At 42.7% G+C, this 23,188-nt stretch overlaps 1 protein-coding gene across 1 annotated transcript in view; it reads right to left on the bottom strand.

Annotated features, from left to right (window-relative positions):
* INTS8 (integrator complex subunit 8) overlaps window positions 1-22,601 on the bottom strand; it is a 74,390-nt gene extending 51,789 nt beyond the window's left edge. The window contains exons 1-9 of the mRNA XM_024202068.3: window positions 22,288-22,601; window positions 17,749-17,923; window positions 14,781-14,921; window positions 14,121-14,192; window positions 13,051-13,102; window positions 9,510-9,692; window positions 6,458-6,565; window positions 3,732-3,887; window positions 733-833 (exon numbers count right to left, since the gene is read on the bottom strand). Coding sequence (XP_024057836.1) covers window positions 733-833; window positions 3,732-3,887; window positions 6,458-6,565; window positions 9,510-9,692; window positions 13,051-13,102; window positions 14,121-14,192; window positions 14,781-14,921; window positions 17,749-17,923; window positions 22,288-22,417 — 1,118 coding nt within the window. The 5' untranslated portion in view covers window positions 22,418-22,601. The remainder of the gene's footprint in view (window positions 1-732; window positions 834-3,731; window positions 3,888-6,457; window positions 6,566-9,509; window positions 9,693-13,050; window positions 13,103-14,120; window positions 14,193-14,780; window positions 14,922-17,748; window positions 17,924-22,287) is intronic.
* Between the last annotated feature and the right edge of the window lie 587 nt (window positions 22,602-23,188).

Here is a 23,188-nt window from a genome sequence, read left to right as displayed (position 1 = left end):
GGGGGGGGGCAGTCAGGGGACAGACAGCAGTTGGATAGGCATGGGAGTCCCAGGGGTTTGTCAGGGGACAGGTAGGGGGTGGGGTCCTAGGGGGGAAGTCTCAGGAGGGGGCAGTTGGGGACAAGGAGAAGGGAGGCTTAGATAGGGGGTGGGGTCCTGGGGGGGCAGCTGGGGCAGGGGTCCCGGGAGGGGGTGATCAGGGGACAGGGAGCAGGGGGGTTGGATGGGTTGGAGTTTCTGTGGGGGGCAGTCGGAGGGAGTGGATGGTGGCAGGGTGGGGCTACCTTCCCTCCCCGTGGAGTGTCCTATTTTTTGAACGTTAAAATATGGTATCCCTACCCTTCCCAGTGCAGCTCTCCGTTCACAGCAGGCTGCAGCATGAGGTCTCAGCTTCCGCACTTCCTCCCCCTCTTTCCTGTTGGTAGTGGCCAAGGGAATGCTGGGAAATGTAGTTCTTTCCCTGCTCCAGGGCTGGCTCTATAGGCAGGGAGCTAACCAAGGAACTACAGTTCCCAGGGCCCCCTGTTGGTTCTCAGATCCCATGCTGGATCCCTGCCGCCCCTGCAAATGGGCTGCCCCAAGCACGTGCTTGCTTTGCTGGTACCTAGAGCTGCCCCTGTGCGCTGCTGATCCGAGAACTTTGGAGTAGTGTCTGTTAGGTCTGCACATACGCTCTCTCCCCTCATGCCCCGCCATGAGGCTAGTCAGCGCACAGTAATGCTAACTACTCACCCCTGCTGTGCTTTCTGGAAGAGTTCTCTCAGCACAGACTGTCTGAACTGAACAGGTAAACTGAGAGTTAGATTATCTTCAAGGAAAATCTTCACTAACTCCTAGAACACGAACAGATAAATACTGTATCAATTTCAAAAAGTATTTCTCTAATTAGACATTAATAGACGAGGCTATCAAATGTAACAGATCAAACTAAATTGTCCCCACCGCCCAACCTGCACCTAAATGAGATCTTGAAAAGCCTTTACAAACTGTTCATTAAACCACACACCTTCTTTATGAAGTAGGTTTTATATCCAATTTACAGATCAGGAAACCAAAGCAGCAATTAAAGTCACACAGTGAGTCACTAGAAAAGTTGGAAAGAGAAACTACAAGTTTTGACTGCAACATCCCTCTAATTCAGTGGTAGGCAATCTGCGGCCCATCAGGACAAGCCGCTGGCAGGCCACCAGACTATTTGTTTACATTTGCATGGCTGCCCGCAGCTCCCAGTGGCCGGGAACGGCGAACTTCGGCCACTGGGAGCTGCGGGTAGCTGTGCAAATGTAAACAAACGGTCTGATCACCTTGCCCTGACGGGGCGCCTGTGGCCCGTGAGCTGCAGGTTGCCCACCACTGCTCTAATTCCTAGGTAACAATGCCTCCATGGCATACTACAGTTACCCTGTGAAGAGGAAGTTACTCACCTTGTGCAGTAAGAATGGTTCTTCAAGATATGTCCCCCTGTGGGTGCTCCACGGTAGGTGTGCTTGCGTCCCTGCGCTGCTGATCCGAGAACTTTGGAGTAGTGTCTGTTAGGTCTGCACATACGCTCTCTCTCCTCATGCCCTGCCATGAGGCTAGTCAGCGCACAGTAACCCCCCTCAGTTCCTTCTCTACCGCAAAGAGATTGACAAGAACTCTGAAGTAGAGGGGAGGAGGGTTGTCTTTGCCACTAACTGGCCCTCCTGAATAGTGGCCTTTAATTGGTCACGATGTGACACTGGCAGCTGTTCAATAAAATCATTCAGTTTTCAATAATTTATATAATCATATTTCACTGTGAAGGCTTGGCAGTTGGCAATACAGAATTGAAGCGTGGTTGAGGAGTACATCTTTCTTTTGAAAAGGTCCGGGCATGTGCAGTCCCTATCACAAGGAGTGGACCCCATCTGGTGTTGATGGCCATGGGAGGTGACGGTACCCACTATGACAGAGTTGGGTAGAGGGCGGGAGAAGAGGAATTCAGATTCCTTAGCTGGGACATAAAATTTTTTGTCCTCCCACTTGCAGGCAGGCGCTACTGATACTGGAGTTTGCCAGATGGTTCTTGCCGGGTACAAGATGGCCTCATTAATAGAAAGGGCTATATTTGAGGAAGAGGCTGAATGGAGAATGTCAAGGAGATGATGGTGAGTGTCCTTGACTTCCTCCAGAGTATTTGGAGAGTGTCTACAACTCTCTTTGCCCAATCCTGGAAGAGACAAAAGCCGTCAGCCAGAGATGGTGGGGAACGCCTGACAGCTTCGTCCAGGGAGGAGGATATGGTCCTCGAGGTTCCTCCAGGATGTCTTCTGGAGGCGCCAAAGCTCTGGATGCTGAGGCCAAGGGGGTGTGCCTTGAGGGTTCATGGGTGAGGCTTGAAGTTCGAGAGGCATGCTGGCAATATGGCACCCACAGGTCCCAATATGGCCACTGGGGTGGTGGTGACAGAGCCCAGCAGTGGTACCCATGGGCGGCCATACCAGGATAATGATGATGGGGTGATCTGAGGGTATATTGAGTACCGTACTGAGCCTGAGAGGAGTACTGACACACTACCACCTTTGGTCACTGTCTGAACTCTCGCTAGAGTGGGGGGAGCATGCATGGCAGCAGGGATGATTCCTGTGCTAGGCAGAGGTTTGGTGTGGAGATCCCAGTACTGAGAAGCAGGGACTCCGGTTATGTCTGATACGCAGAGGTACCTGGAATGGTGGAATTCTTCCAGTACTGACCAGCTCGGTGCTGATGGTGGGGTGCCGGGGATCTTGCCTGTACCGGTCGCTCTGGTGCTGGATGAGGCGTTAATGATGGTACTGATACAGACTCGCATACCAGGAATACCTTTTTAGTGGAGTGCTTACTCGTGTCCCCTGGTGCCAACCACTCGGTGCCAGTGCCCATTAGGTCTGTGGGCATGTCAACAGTACCTGCTGCTGTCAGTTTCTGAGAGCTGTGGGTACCAGACTAGGACCGTCTTGGTGCCAAAGATACAGAGCTGGATGGAGATCACTTATGGCTATCTTAGGGCTCACTATGGGTGCTTCCCACTCTCTTCTTTGATGACTTGAGAAGGGTCAGCAGCTTGCTTCTTCGACTCACAGCCTTTAGAAATAGAGGGATTTGGGGATGACTCATGTCTACCAGGTGACTTGTGACATGGGTACTGAGAGGGTCTGAGCGCCACCTGCATGAAGATAATCTTGTCGGAGCTCTCTATCCTTACGTGACCGTGGCCTGAGTTGCTGGCAGAAACCACACTTCTGTTGGATGTGGCCTTCCCTGAGGCAGCAAACGCACTGGGAGTGCTTGTCTGTAACCAGGATTGTTTCCTTGCAAGTGAGGCACTTCTTGGAGATGGTGAACCGGGCATACCCCATAGGGTGAAGGGTCCCCAACGAGGAAAAGAAAAGCAGGGGGGAAAATAAATAAAATTTAAAAAAGGGGGGGGGGAAGAGTAAAGAAAAACCACAACTATACTAACCAACCATAGACATGCAAATAGAAAGTAATGATCTAGCCAGGGCAGTTGCGAAAAAAATGAGGTGGGTTAGCCCATGCGCTGAATAGCCTCATGGCAGGGTATGGCGAGAGACCGCACATGTGCGAGCTGAGGGACACTGCTACCAAAGTTCTCTGATCAGCAGCACAGGGACGCAAGCACACCTACGGTGGATACTACTTAAAGAAGAAATCTTAGATATGAACTCATTCAAGTCAAAAGACTCCAAATTGCTTTTCCAGTACTTTACCTGATAGTTGCCACATCTCATACAGCAATGGATTTGACTATAAGGAGTTGACTGTTGTGATGTGCTATTGGAAGATGATGTAAGAACTCCACAAGCTTGACAGTACCCAGCTAACCTCTTCTCATCTATGGTGCAATGAAGTGATGATGAACCAATCTGCAAAAATAAGAACACATCAAATTTTAGCTACCTAGATTCTATGAATAATTATGGGCTTACTTCTGAGCAATGCTGAACATTCACAACTTCTATTTTAAGGAATTATCAATATTAAATAAAAGCAAAAGAATTTAAAAAAAAAATCAGTTTGTTTTTTTTATTCACATGTGCTCTTACCATTTGATTTTTCACTGACCAAGCGGACAGAAATGCCAGTTTCATTATGATTTCATATTTGGATTCACAGTGAGGCAGGAAAATGTTTTTAAACTGTGGAAACATTTCTATCATCTTAGATTTTTATGAAAGGTTGTTTTAGTAATATTGAAAGTTTGGTCCAAGTTGATCACTGATAAGATAAACTTGCACACTGAACTAGTGCCCATTTTAATTTCCCCCTTTTGCCGCCTCCCTCCAGGACCTTAGAAGAACTACAAAACTAAATTCAAATAAATAAACCCACATCGTAAAATGAATGGAATATTAAGTTTTTAATTTAAAAAAATCAGAAGCAGGAAATGAAAGTTATGGATTTCTACAGCAACGTTAACAGCCACATTGCACATGTATCTCCTATTCCTGTTTATCGTTCTTAAATATGTAGTTTAACATATTACTGCTACAATAGCAAAGAACACAGAGTGTGCTGTACAGCCAAGGCATTACTACTGTGGAAATCTAAACTTTTAAATTTTCTAAATGATTTTAAACTAGTATAACTTTAGCACTGTATTAACACAACTTCTACATTTAAACAACATGAGCTTTCCCTTTTTTAAAATAAGCTTCCTCTAACTGAATGAATCAAAAAACAAGAGAAGGTGGCCGATAGAGACAAAGCTTCTGTTTAAAAACAGCCACATTAATGGAGTTTATATCTTTAAAAGAGGTCAAAATTCTACTACTATCTGGAGTACAACTGTAGTTTAAGTTGTTTTAAAGAGACAGAAGAGAAAAAATGAGTTGATAAACAAAATGTAAGTTCTAGTCTCAAGTCCTAAAAGATATCTGAAGAAAAAAAAAAAAGTGTTTTTTTTTTGTTATTTTAAGTTTGTGGTTTTTGCATGAGAACAGTTTTAGCTAATTCTGGACTGAAATGCAATGATTTAGTTGAGGGAGACAACTTCTAACAATGGCATCAACCACAAGTTCTTCTCTCAACTGCTGGAAATTCTATAACCTCAAATCAACTTAAAGCAAGCTCATCTAAGGTAGATAAAAACATTTTCCTCTTGTAAAAAGGCACATTTGCCAACCAGATTTCTGATGATAAAGTAAGATGAAATGATATCAGCATATATGAGGCATGGTAAAATATGCTGACAAAAGAGCTGAGCTGGATAGCCTAAGACAATTTGTGGTCTTTTTCCAGGATTCTTCCATCTCAATTCTATTTTGGTAAACAATCCAAACAAAACAAAACGCTTTACCTGAGATGGAAATTTGCCTAACAATTGCCTGTCACCTTCTCAACTACAGTAGGAAATATGCAGAACACCAAAACTTTCCTCAGAATATTTGATGCTGAAGTGAGAAAGTCCACAGGGGAATATTCTTGTATCAATGGCAGACACTATTAAGAAGCGTGGAAGTACGGGATTCTTTCCAGTAAAGTTTTGTTTTTTGAAAAGTGGTTTTATAACGCACACAAATTTACAATGGGAAATTGTTTATCTCGAGCAGAGAAAAGTCTTCAGCAAGCACTGCCAAACCAGAGACACAGCTATAGTATTGCTGCTCACCGCAAAGTTATTTAAATCTACAGATCAATAGTTTTCTACTACAAGTTCAATGTTCAGTGAATATATACCATACAAGATAGGCAATCAAACCAGAGAGATGACAACTGCTTTCTAAAAAAGGAGAGTTTCAACAAGTGGAGAACTTTATAAAAAACTAAGTGAGCTGTCTGTCAGATCTGCAATTACACCTAAAAGAAACCATACCTGTCAAACTCTCTTTGGAGCACACATACATGTTCATTTTGAAGAGGTACCATCTAAAAGAAGTGTTCTTGTTTGATTTTTGAGCAAAAAATGCCATAACCTTTCTATGGCTATCTTTATACATACAAGAACATCACACTGTAACTGGAAAGATGTCCAATCCTATATTTCATCCACTGACCAGATCACCAACATTTGGAATTGTAATCTCAGAAACCTCTATAAACACACAAATTTGCAGGCCATAGGCTAGTCAGTCATGTTCAAAACTGCATAGGGGACTGCTGCCTGCAAGAGTATGAAGGGAAAGGCATATACACCATGTTCATTACCATAGCATTTGAGTGTGTAAGAACTAAAGGGGTTTATATACTATAAAACTGGTTTTATCCAACACAGATTTGAGACACTAGAGACCAGTGGAAGTCCATTCACTTAACTTCGGGGAAACATACCTCTGAAATTGCTGAAGCTTGAGTTTAAGCACTGTGTTGGAGGAGTTTTTAGGTAGTTCTTGAAAAAAATTAATCAATCTTTTAAGCTATGTTTAGTATGCTGGCTTTCAAGGAGATTCAGTTTCTAGACCTCTAATGTTTGAACATAACCTATGATCAAGCTTACCTTTGAAATCAATTCTTTTGTTCTAAAAAACTTCTCCTTGGCATTTTCATAAACAGCTGCATTTGTGGAGCCTTGCTGGAAGTAGACTGCCCCCAAATCATAACAGACCTGCAACGATCATTATTTGATATCAAACAGTAAGTTAAGTTAAAAAATAAGCAAACACATTTTAAGGTAAGTGTTTCAGGTTGATATTTTTATACATATTTTAAACTACTCCCACTTCTATTTAATTTGTTGATATGTTGTTTAAGTTTTCCTATTTCCTTCATTTGTTTTCTGTCTTTTTATACTGCGAGCTCGTCAGAACAGGAAACGTAGCTTATTATGTGTTTGTATAGCCTGTGCATTTCTGTAGAAAACAATAGGATTCTATTTAGAGTTGTCAAGCGATTAAAAAAATTAATCGTGATTAATTGCATGATTAATTGTGCTGTTAAACAATATAGAATACCGTTTATTTAAATATTTGTTGATGTTTTCTAAATTTCAAACATATTGATTTCAATTACAACATAGAATACAAAGTGTGCATTGCTCACTTTATATTTATTTTTGATTATAAATATTTGCACTGTAAAAAACAAAAGAAACCGTATTTTTCAATTCACCTAATACAAGTACGATAATGCAATCTCTTTATCATGAAAGTTGAACTTATAAATGTAGAATTATGTAAAAAAAACGTGCATTCAAAAACAAAACAATGTAAAACTTTAAAGCCTACAAGTCCACTTAGTCCTACCTCTTGTTCAGCCAATCACTCAGACATTTGCAGGAGATAATGCTGCCCGCTTCTTGTTTACTATGTCACCTGAAAGTGAGAACAGGCGTTTGCATGGCACTGTTGTAGCCAGCGTCGCAAGATATTTACGTGCCAGATGCGCTAAAGATTCCTATGTCCCTTCATGCTTCAACCACCATTCCAGAGGACATGCGTCCATACTGACGACGGGTACTGCTCAATAATGATCCAAAGCAGTGCGGACCAACGCTGGTTCATTTTCATCACCTGAGTCAGATGCCACCAGCAGAAGGCTAATTTTCCTTTTTGGTGGTTCGGGTTCTGTAGTTTCCGCATCGGAGTATTGTTCTTTTGAGACTTCTGAAAGCATGCTCCACACCTCATCCCTCTCAGATTTTGGAAGGCACTTCAGATTCTTAGAAATTGGGTTGAGTGCTGTAGCTATTTTTAGAAAGCTCACATTGGTACCTTCTTTTGTCGAAAGTGAAAGTGCTGTGAAAGTGTTCTTAAAACGAACAACATATGCTGAGTCATCATCTGAGACTGCTATAACATGAAATATATGGCAGAATGCGGGTAAAACAGAGCAGGAGACATACAATTCTCCCCCAAGTTGTTCAGCCACAAATTTAATTCATGCATTTTATTTAAAACAAGCATCATCAGCATGGAAGCATGTCCTCTGGAATGGTGGCTGAAGCATGAAGGGGCATACGAATGTTTAGCATATCTGGGATATAAATACCTTGCAATACCAGCTACAGAAGTGCCATGTGAACGCCTGTTCTCACTTTCAGGTGACATTGTAAATAAAAAGAGGGCAGCACTATCTCCTGTAAATGTAAACAAACTTCTTTGTCTGAAGGATTGGCTGAACAAAAGGTAGGACTGAGTGGACTTGTAGGCTCTAAAGTTTTACATTGTTTTGTTTTTGAGTGCAGCTATGTAACAAAAAATCTACAATGTGAGCTGCACTTTCACAATAAAGAGACTGCACTACCATACTTGTACGTGATGAACTGAAAAATACTATTTTTTTTGTTGCTTTTACAGTGCAAATATTTGTAATAAAAAATAAATACAAAATGAGCCCTGTACACTTTGTATTCTGTGTTGTAACTGAAATCAATATACACCTCTACCCCGATATAATGCGGTCTGATATAACGCGAATTCGGATATAACATGGTAAAGCAGCGCTCCGGGGGACGGGGCTGCTTTACCTTGTTATATCCGAATTCGTGTTACCGCGATTCCTCTGCGCCCGCCCGTTACTTGCTGTGGCCCTCCCCGGGCCCCCACACCCCAGCTCACTTCTGCTCTGCCTCCTCCCGCGAGCGCACCACAGCTCTGCTTCTCCCCCTTCCCTCCCTGGCTTGCCGCGACAATCAGCTGTTTGGTGTGGCAAGCCTGGGAGGGAGGAGAAGTGGAGCTGCGGCACGCTCGTGGGAGGAGGCAGAGGCGGAGCGGAGGTGAGCTGGGGCAAGGGGGCTGCAGCAAGTAAGGGGGGGGCGCAGAGGAACCACTCCCCGCCCTAGCTCACCTCCGCTCCGCCGCCTCCTCCCACGAGCACACTGCTCAGCTCCGCTTCTCCTCCCTCCAAGGCTTCCCGTGCCAAACAGCTGATTGGCGCGGCAAGCCTGGAAGGGAGGGAGAAGCGGAGCAGCGGTGGCACGCTCAGGGAGGAGGCGGTGGCAGGCTCAGGGAGGAGTCGGAGGGGAGCTGGGGCGGGGAGCAGTTCCTCTCCCTACCCAGATATGGCACGGTCTCACCTATAACATGGTGAGATTTTTTGGCTCCTGATGACCGCGTTATATCGGGGTAGAGGTGTATTTGAAAATGTAGAAAAACATCCAAAAATATTTATTAAATTTCAAATGGTATTCTATTGTTTAACAGTGCGATTAAAACTGCAAATAATTGTAATTAACTATTTAAATGGCAATTTATTTTTTTTAGTTAATCATGCGATTTAACTGCAATTAAGTGACAGCCCTAATTCTATTATAACTTTCCATGTCAACATCAAGGCTCAAGTCCTCTCCTTCTCTTTTCTCTAAAGAAAAAAAAAGGGGGGGGGGTTATGAGGGAAAGTATGAACAATAGTAGGTCTACAGCGCTGAAACAGCTTTAATGTATTTTAAAAAACTGAAGCAACAAATCTTATTTGGATTAATTGAGGACAAAAAGTTAAAATTGTAGAATGTTCTAATTTAGACTGTAACAACACTTCAGTGACTTTGTCTAGAGAGAAAAAAAAAAAGGAATATAAAAAGTTGCAAGCTTTTAGTTTAGTACTTAATGTACCTGGCATTGCATTTCCTCAGTACTGATTTTCAATCCAGCTGTGGAACTCTCCGTTTCTCCATTCACCATACCGGGCTCCATGGCTAATAAATCCAGAGTTCTTATAGTGTGGACATAAAGATCTTTGTTTAATTTAAGTGCTGCTTCTAGCACCAGGATGGAATCAGCAGCCTGCTCTTTCAGCTAAAATAATTTAAGTGCATTTTAAAAATCAAGTTATTCTCTAATCAAGCTTAGTTTAAATTCACATATTAAACAAACAAAAACCATCATACTCCTTACCTGTGTTACAGATATCCTATTATTAAAATTTCAATTGTAAAAGTCTAATGTAGCATCTGATCCGGCATTTCTTGTGCATCCAAAATTCCCACAGAAGTCAATGAGAGTTTTTGGCACTCACTGAATGCAAGGTTGGATCCTTACTTTTCACCATCTATGACATTCATTTTTATATTTTGTTCAAGTTGTCAAGTTTTTCTACTGTACAATTTCTTTTTGTCAGCTTCACTTCCTGATTTTAGTCAGTTTCCAGTGTATTAGCAAGTTACAATGGTTGGGTTGTAGACACCTCATCTGAATGTTTCACTTATTAAAAATAAACCATTTGAATTTTTTTTAAAAAGAAAGCAAAGGTAAAATAGCCTTTTTTGGTCCTAAATACTGAGATCTTATTTTTACAAATCTCAATTTTTGGCAAATTTTCACATAGGATCTTTTTCAGAATAAGGTTTCCTGAAGAATTAAAAAATAGTGAGACTTATCAGAAGGCTTAAATAGGACAGGCGAATTATTTTAATTTCCTGTTCAAAATTATTTACATTTGCAGCACTGTATACATAATTATGTCAGTAAATAAAAATTGTGCAATTTGTCTAAGAGACACTATAGAAATTGGCTTTTTAAAAGCATTTTCCCATATCTGGAAAAGAGTCATGAAAAATAATGGAAACAAACCACAGAAGAAATCAGTTCAACATAGTAATGCAAAGTTTTCATTTTCTTTTAAAAAAGTTTTCATAGCAATAAATTCAACTATGTCAACTATCACAAATTTGGAGAGTATTCTTCCTACCCTTCTACTCCCCACAAAAAGTAGAACACATTATGCACCACTGGACTGACAGTTGAGAGCTAGATATATGAAGCATGTGAGTGATGAATTCTAAAAAAAGAACCCACAGCTTAAAAGTACCATATATACTCGTTCATTAGCCCGTTCATTTATAAGCTGACCCCCCAAGATAGTTAGGTAAAAATAGCAAAAACTGTATGACCCTTTCAAAAGCCGACCCTGTATTTCAGAGGTTGGAAAACTTTGGCTCCCAGCCCATCAGGGTAAGCCGGCGGGTTGGGACGTTTTGTTTACTTGGAGCGTCTGCAGGCACAGAGCCCCTCAGCTCCCAGTGTCCGCGATTTGCCGTTCCCCAGCCAATGGGAGCTGTGGGAAATGGCGCCACTTCCCGCAGCTCCCATTGGCTGGAAACGGCAAACCGCGGACACTGGGAACTGAGGGGCTCTGTGCCTGCAGACGCTCCAAGTAAACAAAACGTCTCGACCCGCCAGCGGCTTACCCTGACGGGCCGGGAGCCAAAGTTTGCCGACCCCTGCTATATTTTAAAAGCTGGCATCATAAGAAACACTCAAAAGTTTTGCTAGAATTATTTTAATGTAATCTAACGAAAAACCTGTTATAATAATAACTGAACAAATATGTATTCACCTTCAAAATTACAGTCAATATTTAAAATCAGTAAATGGATATTTAAAACAAGTAATTTAGAACAGTACGAGACTTTAAAAAGTCTTAAAATCCTTCAAAGGTTTTTCTTCTAAAAACAACAACAGGAGGGAGCTTTGATCCATTTGCCAAACATGATAAAACCACCATAAAATGGATTTTTTCATGGACAGTGGTTTTAATTAAAACTGTTTTTTCATCAACACCAGTTATCGTTCTGTTGCTCAGGAGATCGAATGTCATTGGTGTTTCGTCACAAATAGGAAACATGGACAATTCAAATGCATATTCCTTTCGATATTTTATAATAAACCTTTGGAAAGATTCGATTTTTTCTTTCAGATCTATAGGCAGCTTTTGCACTATCTTTGTTCGCTGACAAAGACAGAGACCATGAGGGTTCGTGAAGCGAGTACACCAACCCGCTGATGCGACAAACATTGACGGCTTTACTGACTTGTATTTGTCGTCTTTTGACATTTGCAGAGCACGCAGACGAATTCCAGTTCTAGTGAAATGTACCCATTTTGTCGACATCAACAACCCAATTATTGAGAGCTTTCTCTAGCTCAGGAAATGAAGCGCAACTCGTTGGACATTTTTTCTTGCTTCTTGGCATGTCTTTTAGTGTTTTATTTTTTCGCCATTCTCTTACTTGCTTCTCATTGATACAGAATTCACGAGCAGCAGCACAATTATTGTTTGCTTCTGCATATTCAACAACTTTAAGTTTGAACGCTGCATGATAAGAAGACCTTTTTCTTTTGATTTCTCCGTTGTTCATTTTAAATACTAGTATGAAAATAGATTATTATTGTAGTTATAGATTTTGTAGGACTTTACATAGGAATGTCACCTGCTTTATCACTGTCAAATTATTATTGTTCTTCGTTTATTTCAAAGCAGCCCTGTAGACTGGCATGTCTGTAGGGATAACCGGCTATTTCAATTTTATTCCATCGATTCTGCACGTTATATTTTCATATTGGCTCGAGACTTATGAGGTCCATTTCAAGCCAATCTGGTCCACTAAACAAAGCCTTTGAAACTTTAAAAGGCTGTAGTATTGACATCAATAAACGGGTCGGCAAACTGACTCCCGGCCTGTCAGGGTAAGCCACTGGTGGGACGTTTTGTTTACCTGGCGCGCCACTTCCCACAGCTCCCACTGGCTGGGAATGGCGAACCGCAGCTGCAGGGAGCTGAGGGGCTCCATGCCTGCAGACGCTCCAGGTAAACAACAATGTATTAGATATTCAATTCAATGATTCCATAGAGTTTAAAATCATCAAATTTTGGTGTAGAGCCGTTTATAAGCTGACCCCCGCTCTTTGATGCGTCATTTTTTTACCAAAAATATTCGAGTTATGAACGAGTATATACGGTAGGTACATGTATCTATTTTCCTTTTTGCTGCCATTCAATTTCAAAGCATAAGCATTCAGTCATGTAATTATCACTCTCACATGACTACACCCCCCTCTATGTTTACTCTTATATGTGTGAGCACAAAAAGACTGCCATAAAAAACGTTTTCACTACACAAAGCAAGTTTTTTTTTACATTATCCAGAGATCAGTATCCATTATAAAAGTAGTGGAATAATAAAACAGAAAAACCCAGATATACAAATAAGTGAAAAAGCTTATTAACCAACATGATATCTTGTAAAAGACTGAAGTTAAAATACTCTGATGCAAAATATATATATATTTTACATTGCACCTCTACTAGTTAAACCCTTTGGTACACTCACATCTATGTCTGAAATCTAAACAAAAATAAAGGAAAAACACTCACCACTTTTAAAATATTTTCTGTAAGTTCCTTTTCCTGCTGTATCTGATTCATTCTGACGGGAAAAAAAAAAAAAAAGGTTTTTAGATGGCAGGTCACAATCCTAATTATAGGAGAAAACAACAACTACATTAACTAGTAATGTAGTCCAATCCCTTAAACACCTACAGTACCTTTGCACTTCACAATTAATAAATATGCTTTTGCAGGAACTGATGAATTGTTATTTTAAAATTATTGGATATTTTAACTGATTTCTTCATAGAGAATCTTCCCATTAAATGATCAGTTTAGTCTCAGAGACAGACATAGGAGGTTTTAAAAAAAAAAATCTAATATATGCATATAATGAGGATTTTTCTTAATACATGGCAAAGTATGCTACGCCTCTAAAGTTAGCATCTATCCTCTGTTTTACAAAATAAATAATTGCTTTTCATAAACAGACTTCCTGACTATAAAGCTGACAGTATTTTGACAATGCAATTTACAGGGATTTACAGTGTAAAAAAAGTCAATCCAAGAGGCAGTTTTTAAAAAAACCTTATATATTTTGCTCAAAAAAATTTAGATTTTTATATTTATATTTAAGTATACAAAATGTCTAATGAAATAACCTGTGAGCTAATGAAGAAAACAAGATTTATTCTTGCAGATGAGTAATCCAATAGCTCAGTGGATTCTCAATCTGACAGTCTGGAACAATATGACCTGACTCATTTAACCAGCCTGGTATAAGTAAACCCAGAGACTTAAAAATGTACCCAACTCAGACTAGACTGAGGCCTAAGCCTACTAGTCAGAGTGAAAAACACCTGCCTCCCTTTCCTCCATGATTTTCTAAGTTCTCTGTCAGGCTACACAGATCATATATAATTGGAACATATTTAACAAACAAATATATTTTTAAGATTTATTCTGAATACATTCATTTTATATGTGTTTCAAGAGTACACTAATTCATAATTTTAATCTTCTATAGGCTATTAACGTGCCATCGTCAAACTGAAAATTCAGCTTCTGAACTATACAACGCTCAATAAATGTGATGTCAATAACATTCACTGACTTACACACTTAACTGAGGTGGACCAGGTTTCACTTGTTTTACTGGAAAACTACTTTGGACAATGGTCCTAATAGCCCTATAGGGGGAAAAAAGTGAAAAAAAATTAAGCACAATCGTTTGTTATTCTCGTTAACATGTGATATGCAGAGCACAATGCATGCTAAAAATACCCCTCAGTTTAGAAAACCTGACAACTTGTACACATTCTCTGCATAAGAGTATTTAAGACATATAATTCAGTAGCCAACATACTACAAACATCTATGTTCAATATTCTGTTACATGACGCATATTTTCTTTCTAAGGCCTCTTCAGACCTACCCACTTGTTGCACTCATCCAGGTGACTTCAAAAAGTATAAAAGAGCAGAATATTAACAACGCTATACATTAAATTTAATCTTTGTTTACTTATCTATATTTAGATAAGGTGTGCAAACTCAACATGAAATATAAATCTCAAACTAAAACTGTTAGCAAAGTAAAACATGTGTACTTTTGTGCATGCACGTACACCCACCCCCACCAACGCCCATTAAAGACAGAAGTTCGACACTTCTCTGAACAGCCTAATTTAGAATCAATATTAAATTTAAATAGGATTAATTAACTTTTCTTTCTGTATTTGACCTATGAAAATAGCTCAAAGGAGAGAGTTAGATTACCATCTATTGTAGAGCAGTATAGCCATTGCAGTGGTTGGAGGTAAACTGGATAGGTCCACATCTACATGTTTAGTTCCTGGAGGAACTTTGCTAATGCATAGTAGTTCATTCAGCAACATATTCAGTACAGGAACAGACAAGCTAAAAAACAAGAAAAAGAGGATTGTACATTTCACGTAGAAGTCCTACTTCTAATATGTTTAGATAAGACAGAACTAGTCAATGCAGGGCATATTACTTAAATTGATCCATAATTCCCCAGGAAAGTAAGAGTAATTTGCTCCTCTATAGCAGTGACTCCCACACACTGATAAGTTCTTCCTCCCAAACCAGTGTCAGATCCTGCTCCCACAAAGAAAATGACAAAACTCTCATTGAGAGTAGGAGTGGACCCCTATAACAAGAAGCAACTATGTGCTACTTCTATTTGCCTCATATTCAGTTGCGCACACTACCACACAATGGTTTAAGACTGGGGGCTAGAGTGGCACATAGTCCATTATAAGTTTGAACATATATAACACAGGTGATGGGCATTAGTTGGTACAATCACGGTCTTACTCTGATAAAACAATATAGTTCCCCTGAAAAGTCAGGAAAGCCCCATACTAGGATTCTAAAATTCACTGCTATGCAACTGAAAATACCATGGTTACTAATTCAGATTTCTCTGTAAGAGAAGCATTTGAAGTTAGGGTACATAAGCTAGTCATTTACTTTAAGACTTCAGAAAAATACCACTACATAATACACAGTAACATTCGTAACAGCCCCAAAGCAACCAATTCTACATGCATATTTAGTAACTACAACCTGATTCTGAAATACTTGATTGATTTTTTTAGTCGTCAACAAATAACAGACTGATCTATATGTTGTCACGCTATACAATATTGAAAGTCATGCCAATTAATCTACTTTTAATATGAGAGGTCCAGGAATCTTGTCTATCTTGGCAAAAATGAGACCCATGATTCACCCTGGATGAAGCTGTAATGCAGACTGGGATCAGAGTATGACAGCGGTTCTTAAAGTTCATTGCATCATAACCCCTTTCTGACAAGAAAAATTACTATATGACCCCAGGATGGGAAACGGAAGCCTGAGTCCACCGCAAGCTCCGTTGCCCCGGGGCGGTGGGGTTTGGGTTTCGGCATCAGGCCCCAGCAAGTCTAACGCCAGCCCTGGAGACCCATTAAAATGGGGTCATGACCCACTTTGGAGTCCTGACCCAGTTTGAGAACCCCTGGAGCATGCCACTAAATCTCTTTAAATGCAGCTGTGTAACCTAGCATAGGCAGTTGAAACCCCAAGGTATGGGTCCTGATTATGAAGCCTTAGGACAATAACACCCATAGTTATTCATGAATCAGTTAATAGGATGAGGGATCATATTTTAGTTTCTCCCTATTAGGGAAAGATTTTAAATTAAGACAGGACCAGTTTAGAGGGACAAAGTGAGTCTATGAAGTCCTGCATCAGCTCAAGGTTGTGTTACATTAAGGAGACAATTTTCAAAACTGGCCTCTATTTTTTGTAGCTGTGAATCAGAACCCTTGATAAATTGACTGCAAAAAACACATGAATTAATTACAAATACAAAGGTGTGCCTGCAAAATTGGAGACCCAGTTTGAAAGTCAAGCACAATCAATGCTTTCCTATGTTCATCTTGACTTCTACAGTATATTTAGAATTAAATTAAAAATACGTTTTTGCAGTAATAGTATTATAGCTCATATATTATTGTGGTTTTTGGTATCTAATCATGACCATAAAGATTATGATTAAAGTGCTACATAAATGCAGAGATTTATAGAGGAGAACCTCATAGCACTTTTACAGACGTTAATTAAGCTTTACAACATTCCAGCAGTACAAATAAATACTATACCCAACACGTGAGGAAACTGAGTAACAGAAATTAACAAAGCTGGAAATTTAGAACCAAGGACACTAACTCATAGGCCCCTGCTCTGCTCATTACACCACATTACCTGAAAATGTGGAATACACAAGAAAGCATGACTTATAAATATTCAAACATCAGAGTTTGGTGAGAAAGAATAACTTGTTTATGAATACCCCATCCCACCTATATAAAAATTAGTTTGAAGACTGCCGTATGGCCCAATATGCTTATAAAGATAGCAAGCTTCTTTAAGTCTTCATGAAAATTAAGCTTTCTTTATACTACTTCAGCAAAATCAATTACTCCTACAAGACAAGGAAATTATGTGAATTTTTAGTTTTCTAGTGAATCTACTTGAAACCAATGTTATTTTTATGGCATCCAAGCTTCAAAATAAGCTTTGTAAAGCTTACAATCCAACATTAAACATATGTAATAAACAGTGAGAAGGTGGAGAAGGACAAAGGTTACAACAATAAGAGCATACAGTTACAGAGGTTAGGAATGTGAACATCTTATAAGGTTTGCTGTTTTTCTTTTTAAAATTACAATTACTGCTACTAATAATAATAATTCACTTGTGGGAGTTGCAACATCCCTGTTTATGGCCTGGCTTCCTTACATCATCAAGAGCAGTGGGTCTCAAACTTTTTTATTGGAGACCCCTTTCACACAGCAAGCCTCTGAGTGCGACCCCCACTAGTAAATTAAACACACTTTTTAATATATTTAACACCATTATAAATGCTGGAGGCAAGCTGGGTTTGGGGTGGAGGTTGACAGCTCGTGACCCCCCATGTAATAACCTCACAACCCCCAAGGGTCCCGACCTCCAATTTGAGAACCCCTGATCAAGAGTCTTGTTTTACCTACTTATAAACAGATGGAACTATTATAGTTGACTGAACTGTTAAATTCCTTCTCCTACCACACACCAAACTTTCTTTTGAAATGTCTCAGTTGGAATACAGAATAGGATCCATTTCCAACTTGTTAAAAAACAGAACTTGGGCCACATTGTAGTTTAAGATTTTCAACCTGAAATGTATAAGCAATACCTTTTCTCTAGTACATCCAAATCCCACTTTAAGTGTGCAGCAACTTTAAGAGCAAGAAGTTTTAAAATACGGTTTCTCTTGTTATCAGGTGGAGGCTGGACCTGGTTCTGCTCATTCACTGATGGCTTAGAAGCCTGCTCTAAAAACTGGACAATCAACTGAACAGGTGGAGGATCTATAAACAGGGAAAAAAAAACAAAACAAAACACATTTTTAACTTCATTTTTAGGCACAGAAGCAAAACATGTCATGTTGAAATAAAATTACAACCATGAATATTGAGCAGAGAATGTTCTTGCATTTATACCAGCATCTTTTTTGCTTGACAGAGATTCTAACCTCAAAGAATATCATGAGTTTTTACACTGAATTTAGCCAGATTCTTAATATACTAAACTTAGGTTAAATTATGATTTTATCATGGCACCCAAATATTCTTTGTATTTATTTTCACAGTTGTGCACTACTGTTATTAAATTTCAACCACCACCAACCATAAGAGAAAGCATTCCCACATTAAATGTGTCTTGAGCACATCAACTATTAGCTGAGAGTAAAGAGTCTGACAAATAGAAAGATTAAAACCTGATTTTGAGCAAGGTTCAATGTAAGAACATTAGAATGGCCACACTGGGTTAGACCACTGGTCCATCTAGCCCAGTACCCTGTTTTCCGACAGTGGCCAATACCAAATGCTTTAAAGGGAACGAACAGAACAGGGCAATTATAAAGTGATCCAGCCCCTGTTGTCCAGTCCCTGCTTCTGGTAGTCAGATGCTTATGGACACCCAGAGCAAGTAGTTGCATCCCTGGGCATCTTGGCTAATCGCTACTGATGGACCTATCCCCCCATGAATTTATCTAATTCTTTTTTGAACCAATTATAATTTTGGCCTTCACAACATCTCCTGGCAACAAGTTCCACAGGTTGACTGCGTGTTGTGTGAAGTAGTACTTCCTTTTTGCAATTAACACTTTTTAAAAAAAATGAGAGTTAATCGCACACCTCTGGAGATGGGACTCCAGCATCAAAGCGGGGAGGGAGACGCTGGGTGAGGGGGGCCACTACCCATGGCACCATGTTCAGAGAGGCACTGCTGCATGTCAGGGCAGGGGTGCCCCTCCTTCTGCCACCCTGCTCCAGCCTCCTCTCCCCCTTCCCCAATGGAGCCACCCCTGGCCAAGCTGCTCTGAACAAGGAGACTTCCGTCTGTCTGCTGCGCAGAGGAGATGCAAGGGGCTGAAGTTAGGCTCCCCCTGCTCCCCGACCCCAGCTCAACAGTGACCAGGTACACAGGTAGGGGTAGGGGGGCATCCTGTCTGTTGAGGATGGCTCAGGAGTGAGAGCTGCTGGCTGAAAAAGAATTCAGGCTCCTGAACTCTTTGCTTAAAGAGACAGCGCTTCTCGCACACACTTCCCCCCCAACACATACCAAACCAAAAATATTGGCAAAAATATTTACATAAATGGTATTCTATTATTGTTTAACAGTGCGATTAATCACAACTTTTTTTTAATCTCAATTTTTTTAAAAAATCGTTTGAGAGTCCTAATTCTGTGTTATAGAGTTCAAGTCAGGAGAAGCAGCACGGGCCAAGGGACGTGCTGGCCGCCACTTCCTGCAGCCCCCATTGGCCTGGAACGGCAAACCACGGCCAGTGGGAGCTGCGATCGGCTGAACCTGCGGAGGTTGCAGGTAAACAAACCGTCCTGGCCCGCCAGCAGATTTCCCTGACAGGCCGTGTGCCAAAGGTTGCCAACCCCCGCTGTAGGAAAAGGTGGGCTTTAAGGAGGAATCTGACAGAGACAAATAGCACAGCATGTGGGCTCATGAAAGATATTCCTCATGTAAGAAAAGTAAAGTATGTACAGGGTCGGCTTTAGGAAGTGCGGGGCCCAATTCGAACATTTTCGGCGGGGCCCCGGTAGGGATGACTAACCAAAAAAAAAAAAAAAAACCCTGTAAAAAAAACCCTTTCATTTCTTCCGTGTATTATTTACTTTCCATAACTATATAAATAATAAAATTATATATTATGTACATTGCGTCACATATGCTGTTGATCGGTTATTAATGAGCTCCGTTTCACATGTGGGGGTCCCCGCCACTCCCTGGGGGGGCGTGCACATGTGTGGGTCCCAGCTGCTCCCTGCCCCCTCATTGAAGCAGGTGTGCAGGGTTACTGCCCTGGGAACTGCAGGGCACCAGTGGACATAGTGCTGGCTGGAGGCAGGGCAGGGGCTGACTGGAGGTAGGGTCTTGCTGCAGGCAGGGCAAGGGCTGCGGGGCTGGCTGGAGACAGGGGTGTGTGGGGCGGGCTGGCTGGCTTCAGGCAGGGCCGCAGGGGGGTGCGGCAGGGCTGGCGACAGAGAAGTGCGGGACTGGCTGGCTTGAAACAGGGCAGGGGGTGCGGGGCTGGCTGCAGGCAGGGCAGGGGGTGAAGGGCTGGTGCGGGCGGTGGGGGTGGGGCTGGCTGGCTTCGGGCAGGGCTGCAGGGGGGTGCAGCAGGGGTTGGCTGGAGACAGGGCAGAGGGTGCGGCAGGGGCTGGCTGTGGCCAGGAGGTGCAGGGCTGGTGCTGGCAGGACGGGGGGGCAGGGCTGGAGGTAGGGCAGGGGATGCAGCAGGGGCTGGAGGTAGGGCAGGGGCTGGCTGCGGGCAGGGCAGAGGGTGCGGGGCTGGTGCGGGCAGGGGGTGCAGCAGAGGCAGCTGGAGCCCCAGCCCTTTAAACAGGCCCCGAGCCCCCCGCTATCCCAGGGCTCTGGGGGCTATTTAAAGGGCCTGGGGCTCTCCTGCTTCTACCGTCACGGCCCTTTAAAAAGCCGAAGGAGCCCCTCACCCCTACCCCAGGGCTCCAGCAGTGGGGCTCTGGTGGCAATTTAAAGGGCATGGACCTTTTAAACCCTTTTAAATTGGCCCCTGGGGAAGCCGGGCCACCCCGGTACGGTGCACCAGCTCTTGCCGGTACGCTGTACCAGGGCTTGGGCGCGGGGCCCGATTCAGGGGAATTGGTTGAATTGGCCTAAAGCTGGCCCTGAGTATGTAAGTGCTTGAGAAAGACAAATAAAAGAAGCATGGAGGAAAGTAATGAGCAGAAAACAGAGCCTGAGTAGAAGTGTAGCAGCAGGTGACCAACAAGATGTAAACAGAGGCAGTGCTATGGAAGACTTTAAAATGTGAGAATGAAAAATATGATTTTGTGTGTGTGTGAGCATATTATGGTGATGTCTTCAGAGCAGCAATATTTTAATAAGTAACAAAAGAACATGAATACATTTTTTCAGGTTTTAGCAAATATAAACATAAACAGTGTCCAAAACTTCTATTTTCTACCTATACAGCATATGCAGCTAGTCTTCAGTATGATGTCAATTGTTACCTCTGGAAGTATTTTATGTCTTTTTGCCTCCTGCAGCTGAGCTCATAGCAACCACTGGGCCATATGACTGCCATCTATTGTGATTCAACTGGATAGGCAATCCTATATCCTGAAAGCCTTGCTGGCAGTCATCCCAAAATTGATCTAGGATCAACACGTTGTCTCCTCCTAAACATGCCTTGTAACAAGCAGGCTTCTTGCAGTACTTTAACGTTATTTATCATTTGTTCAGTACCTTGATCATGTATGGCACTTTACAAAACTAAACTAGTAGCAGGGACTGTGTCTAATACTTACAGTGTAAATACTGACAAAATGAGACATCAGACAATATAGGAAAGGGATGGGAAGACAAAGGTTACAAATGCACTTGCTTTGGTTAGTTTATGCACTTTCACACTGAGATGAAGGGATAGACAGGCTTGAGAGAATGAGGCAGGCTGTAAAAAGGAAGACAAGAAATGGTGGAGACTGGATGCACTCATAGGAGCAACAGAACATAAGAACGGCCATACTGGGTCAGACCAATGGTCCACGTAGCCCAGTATCCTCTCTTCTGACTGTGGCCAGTACCTGGTGCTTTAAAGGGCATGAACGGAACAGGGCAATTATCAAGTGATCCATCTCCTATTGTCAAGTCCCAGGTTCTGGCAGTCAGAGGCTAGGGACACCCAGAGCATGCCATTCATGGACCTATCCATGAACGTAGCCAATTCTTTTTTGAACCCAGTTATAGCTTTCGCCTTCACAACATCCTCTGGCAACAAGTTCCACGGGTGGACTATGCATTGTGTGAAACACTTCCTTATGTCGGTTTTAAACTCATTACCTATTGATTTCTGGCTCCTTAACATACAAATCTAGTGGTTCAAAAATGACGCCAGACCATCAGCCCCGGACAGCGAAGCCCGCCGAGGCCGGGCCAGTCACCCCGTCGCCTTTTTCTAGCCAGCGCGTCACAGCTGGGCACGCGCCGCTGGTCCCTCGCAGCGAGACGGGGGCGGGCCCGCCGGAGCTCAGCTCCCGCGCGAGCCCAACGGCCGCCCCCGTCACTTCATGTGAGACACTGAGCAACCCCCGCCGGCAGCTGCTCCCAAGGCGTAGGCCGCCCCCGGCCGCAAACCGACCCCGCAGCGCCCGCTAGCCCTGCCGGTACTAACCAGGGCAGGGCTTCTTCAGGTGCGTCTCCAGCAGCGCCTCCTCCAGCAGGAACTCGAACCAGGAGGTCTGCGGCGGGGTGCAAGGCCGGCTGGAAGTGGCCGCTTCCCGGTCAGCGGCTTCGGCGCTCATGGTGCTAGCTCGGCTCTGCCTCGCGGCGGCTCGCTGAGACCCAGCACCGCTCGGCGAGTCGGAACTACGGGTGTGGGGGGGTGAACTCGCCTCGGGGCCCCCCGTTCGTGGTCTCCCCTTTGCCCTCAGCGACCCCGGGCCACACCCATCAGGCTCCCGAATCTCTCACTGGTTGCCCCGCCCACAGCCGAAGGAGCCCTACGTACCAAGATGGCCGCTGCTGAGGCTCCTCGCGGAGGGGGAGGCTCCGCCCCATTCAGCATTTCTGGCCACTCCGAGAGCGGTTGGGGCTCGGCCGTTGGCTCCGCCCCCTTAGCTCTCTTCGGGCAGGTCTACACTACGGCAGGGATCGACGCTCTGAGATCGATCCACCGGCGGTCGATTTAGCTTTCGAGTCACGTTGTTCCCCCAGTAGCTTGGGAGGGAGGGAGTGGGGAAGCTTTAGAACAAATGCAGCGCCATAGCTCAACAACCAGAAACAGCAAATCTAGAAACAACAAGGAGTCTGGTGGCACCTTAAAGACTAACAGATTTATTTGGGCATAAGCTTTCGTGGGTAAAAACCTCACTTCTTCAGATGCAAGCAAATATAGAGGGCACCTGCATTAGCATAGCAAATGAGCTGGGGCACTGACTAATGAGTGACATTGGAAATGTCAGTGCAACTGTAAGGAAGCAGCTCGCCACCTGTTTTATCTGACCTACAGCCCTGCTTTTGTGAAAGCTTGGCAGAAAGGTAGCAGTAGGATGTAGGGGGTGACTATAGCAAAG

The sequence above is a fragment of the Terrapene carolina genome, unplaced genomic scaffold, assembly GCF_002925995.2.
Source record: "Terrapene carolina triunguis isolate 2854851 unplaced genomic scaffold, T_m_triunguis-2.0 Scaffold58, whole genome shotgun sequence".
Classification (NCBI taxonomy): Eukaryota; Metazoa; Chordata; order Testudines; family Emydidae; genus Terrapene; species Terrapene triunguis.
Note: the sequence above shows the minus strand (reverse complement) of the source record. Positions and strands in the feature narration are given on the sequence as shown.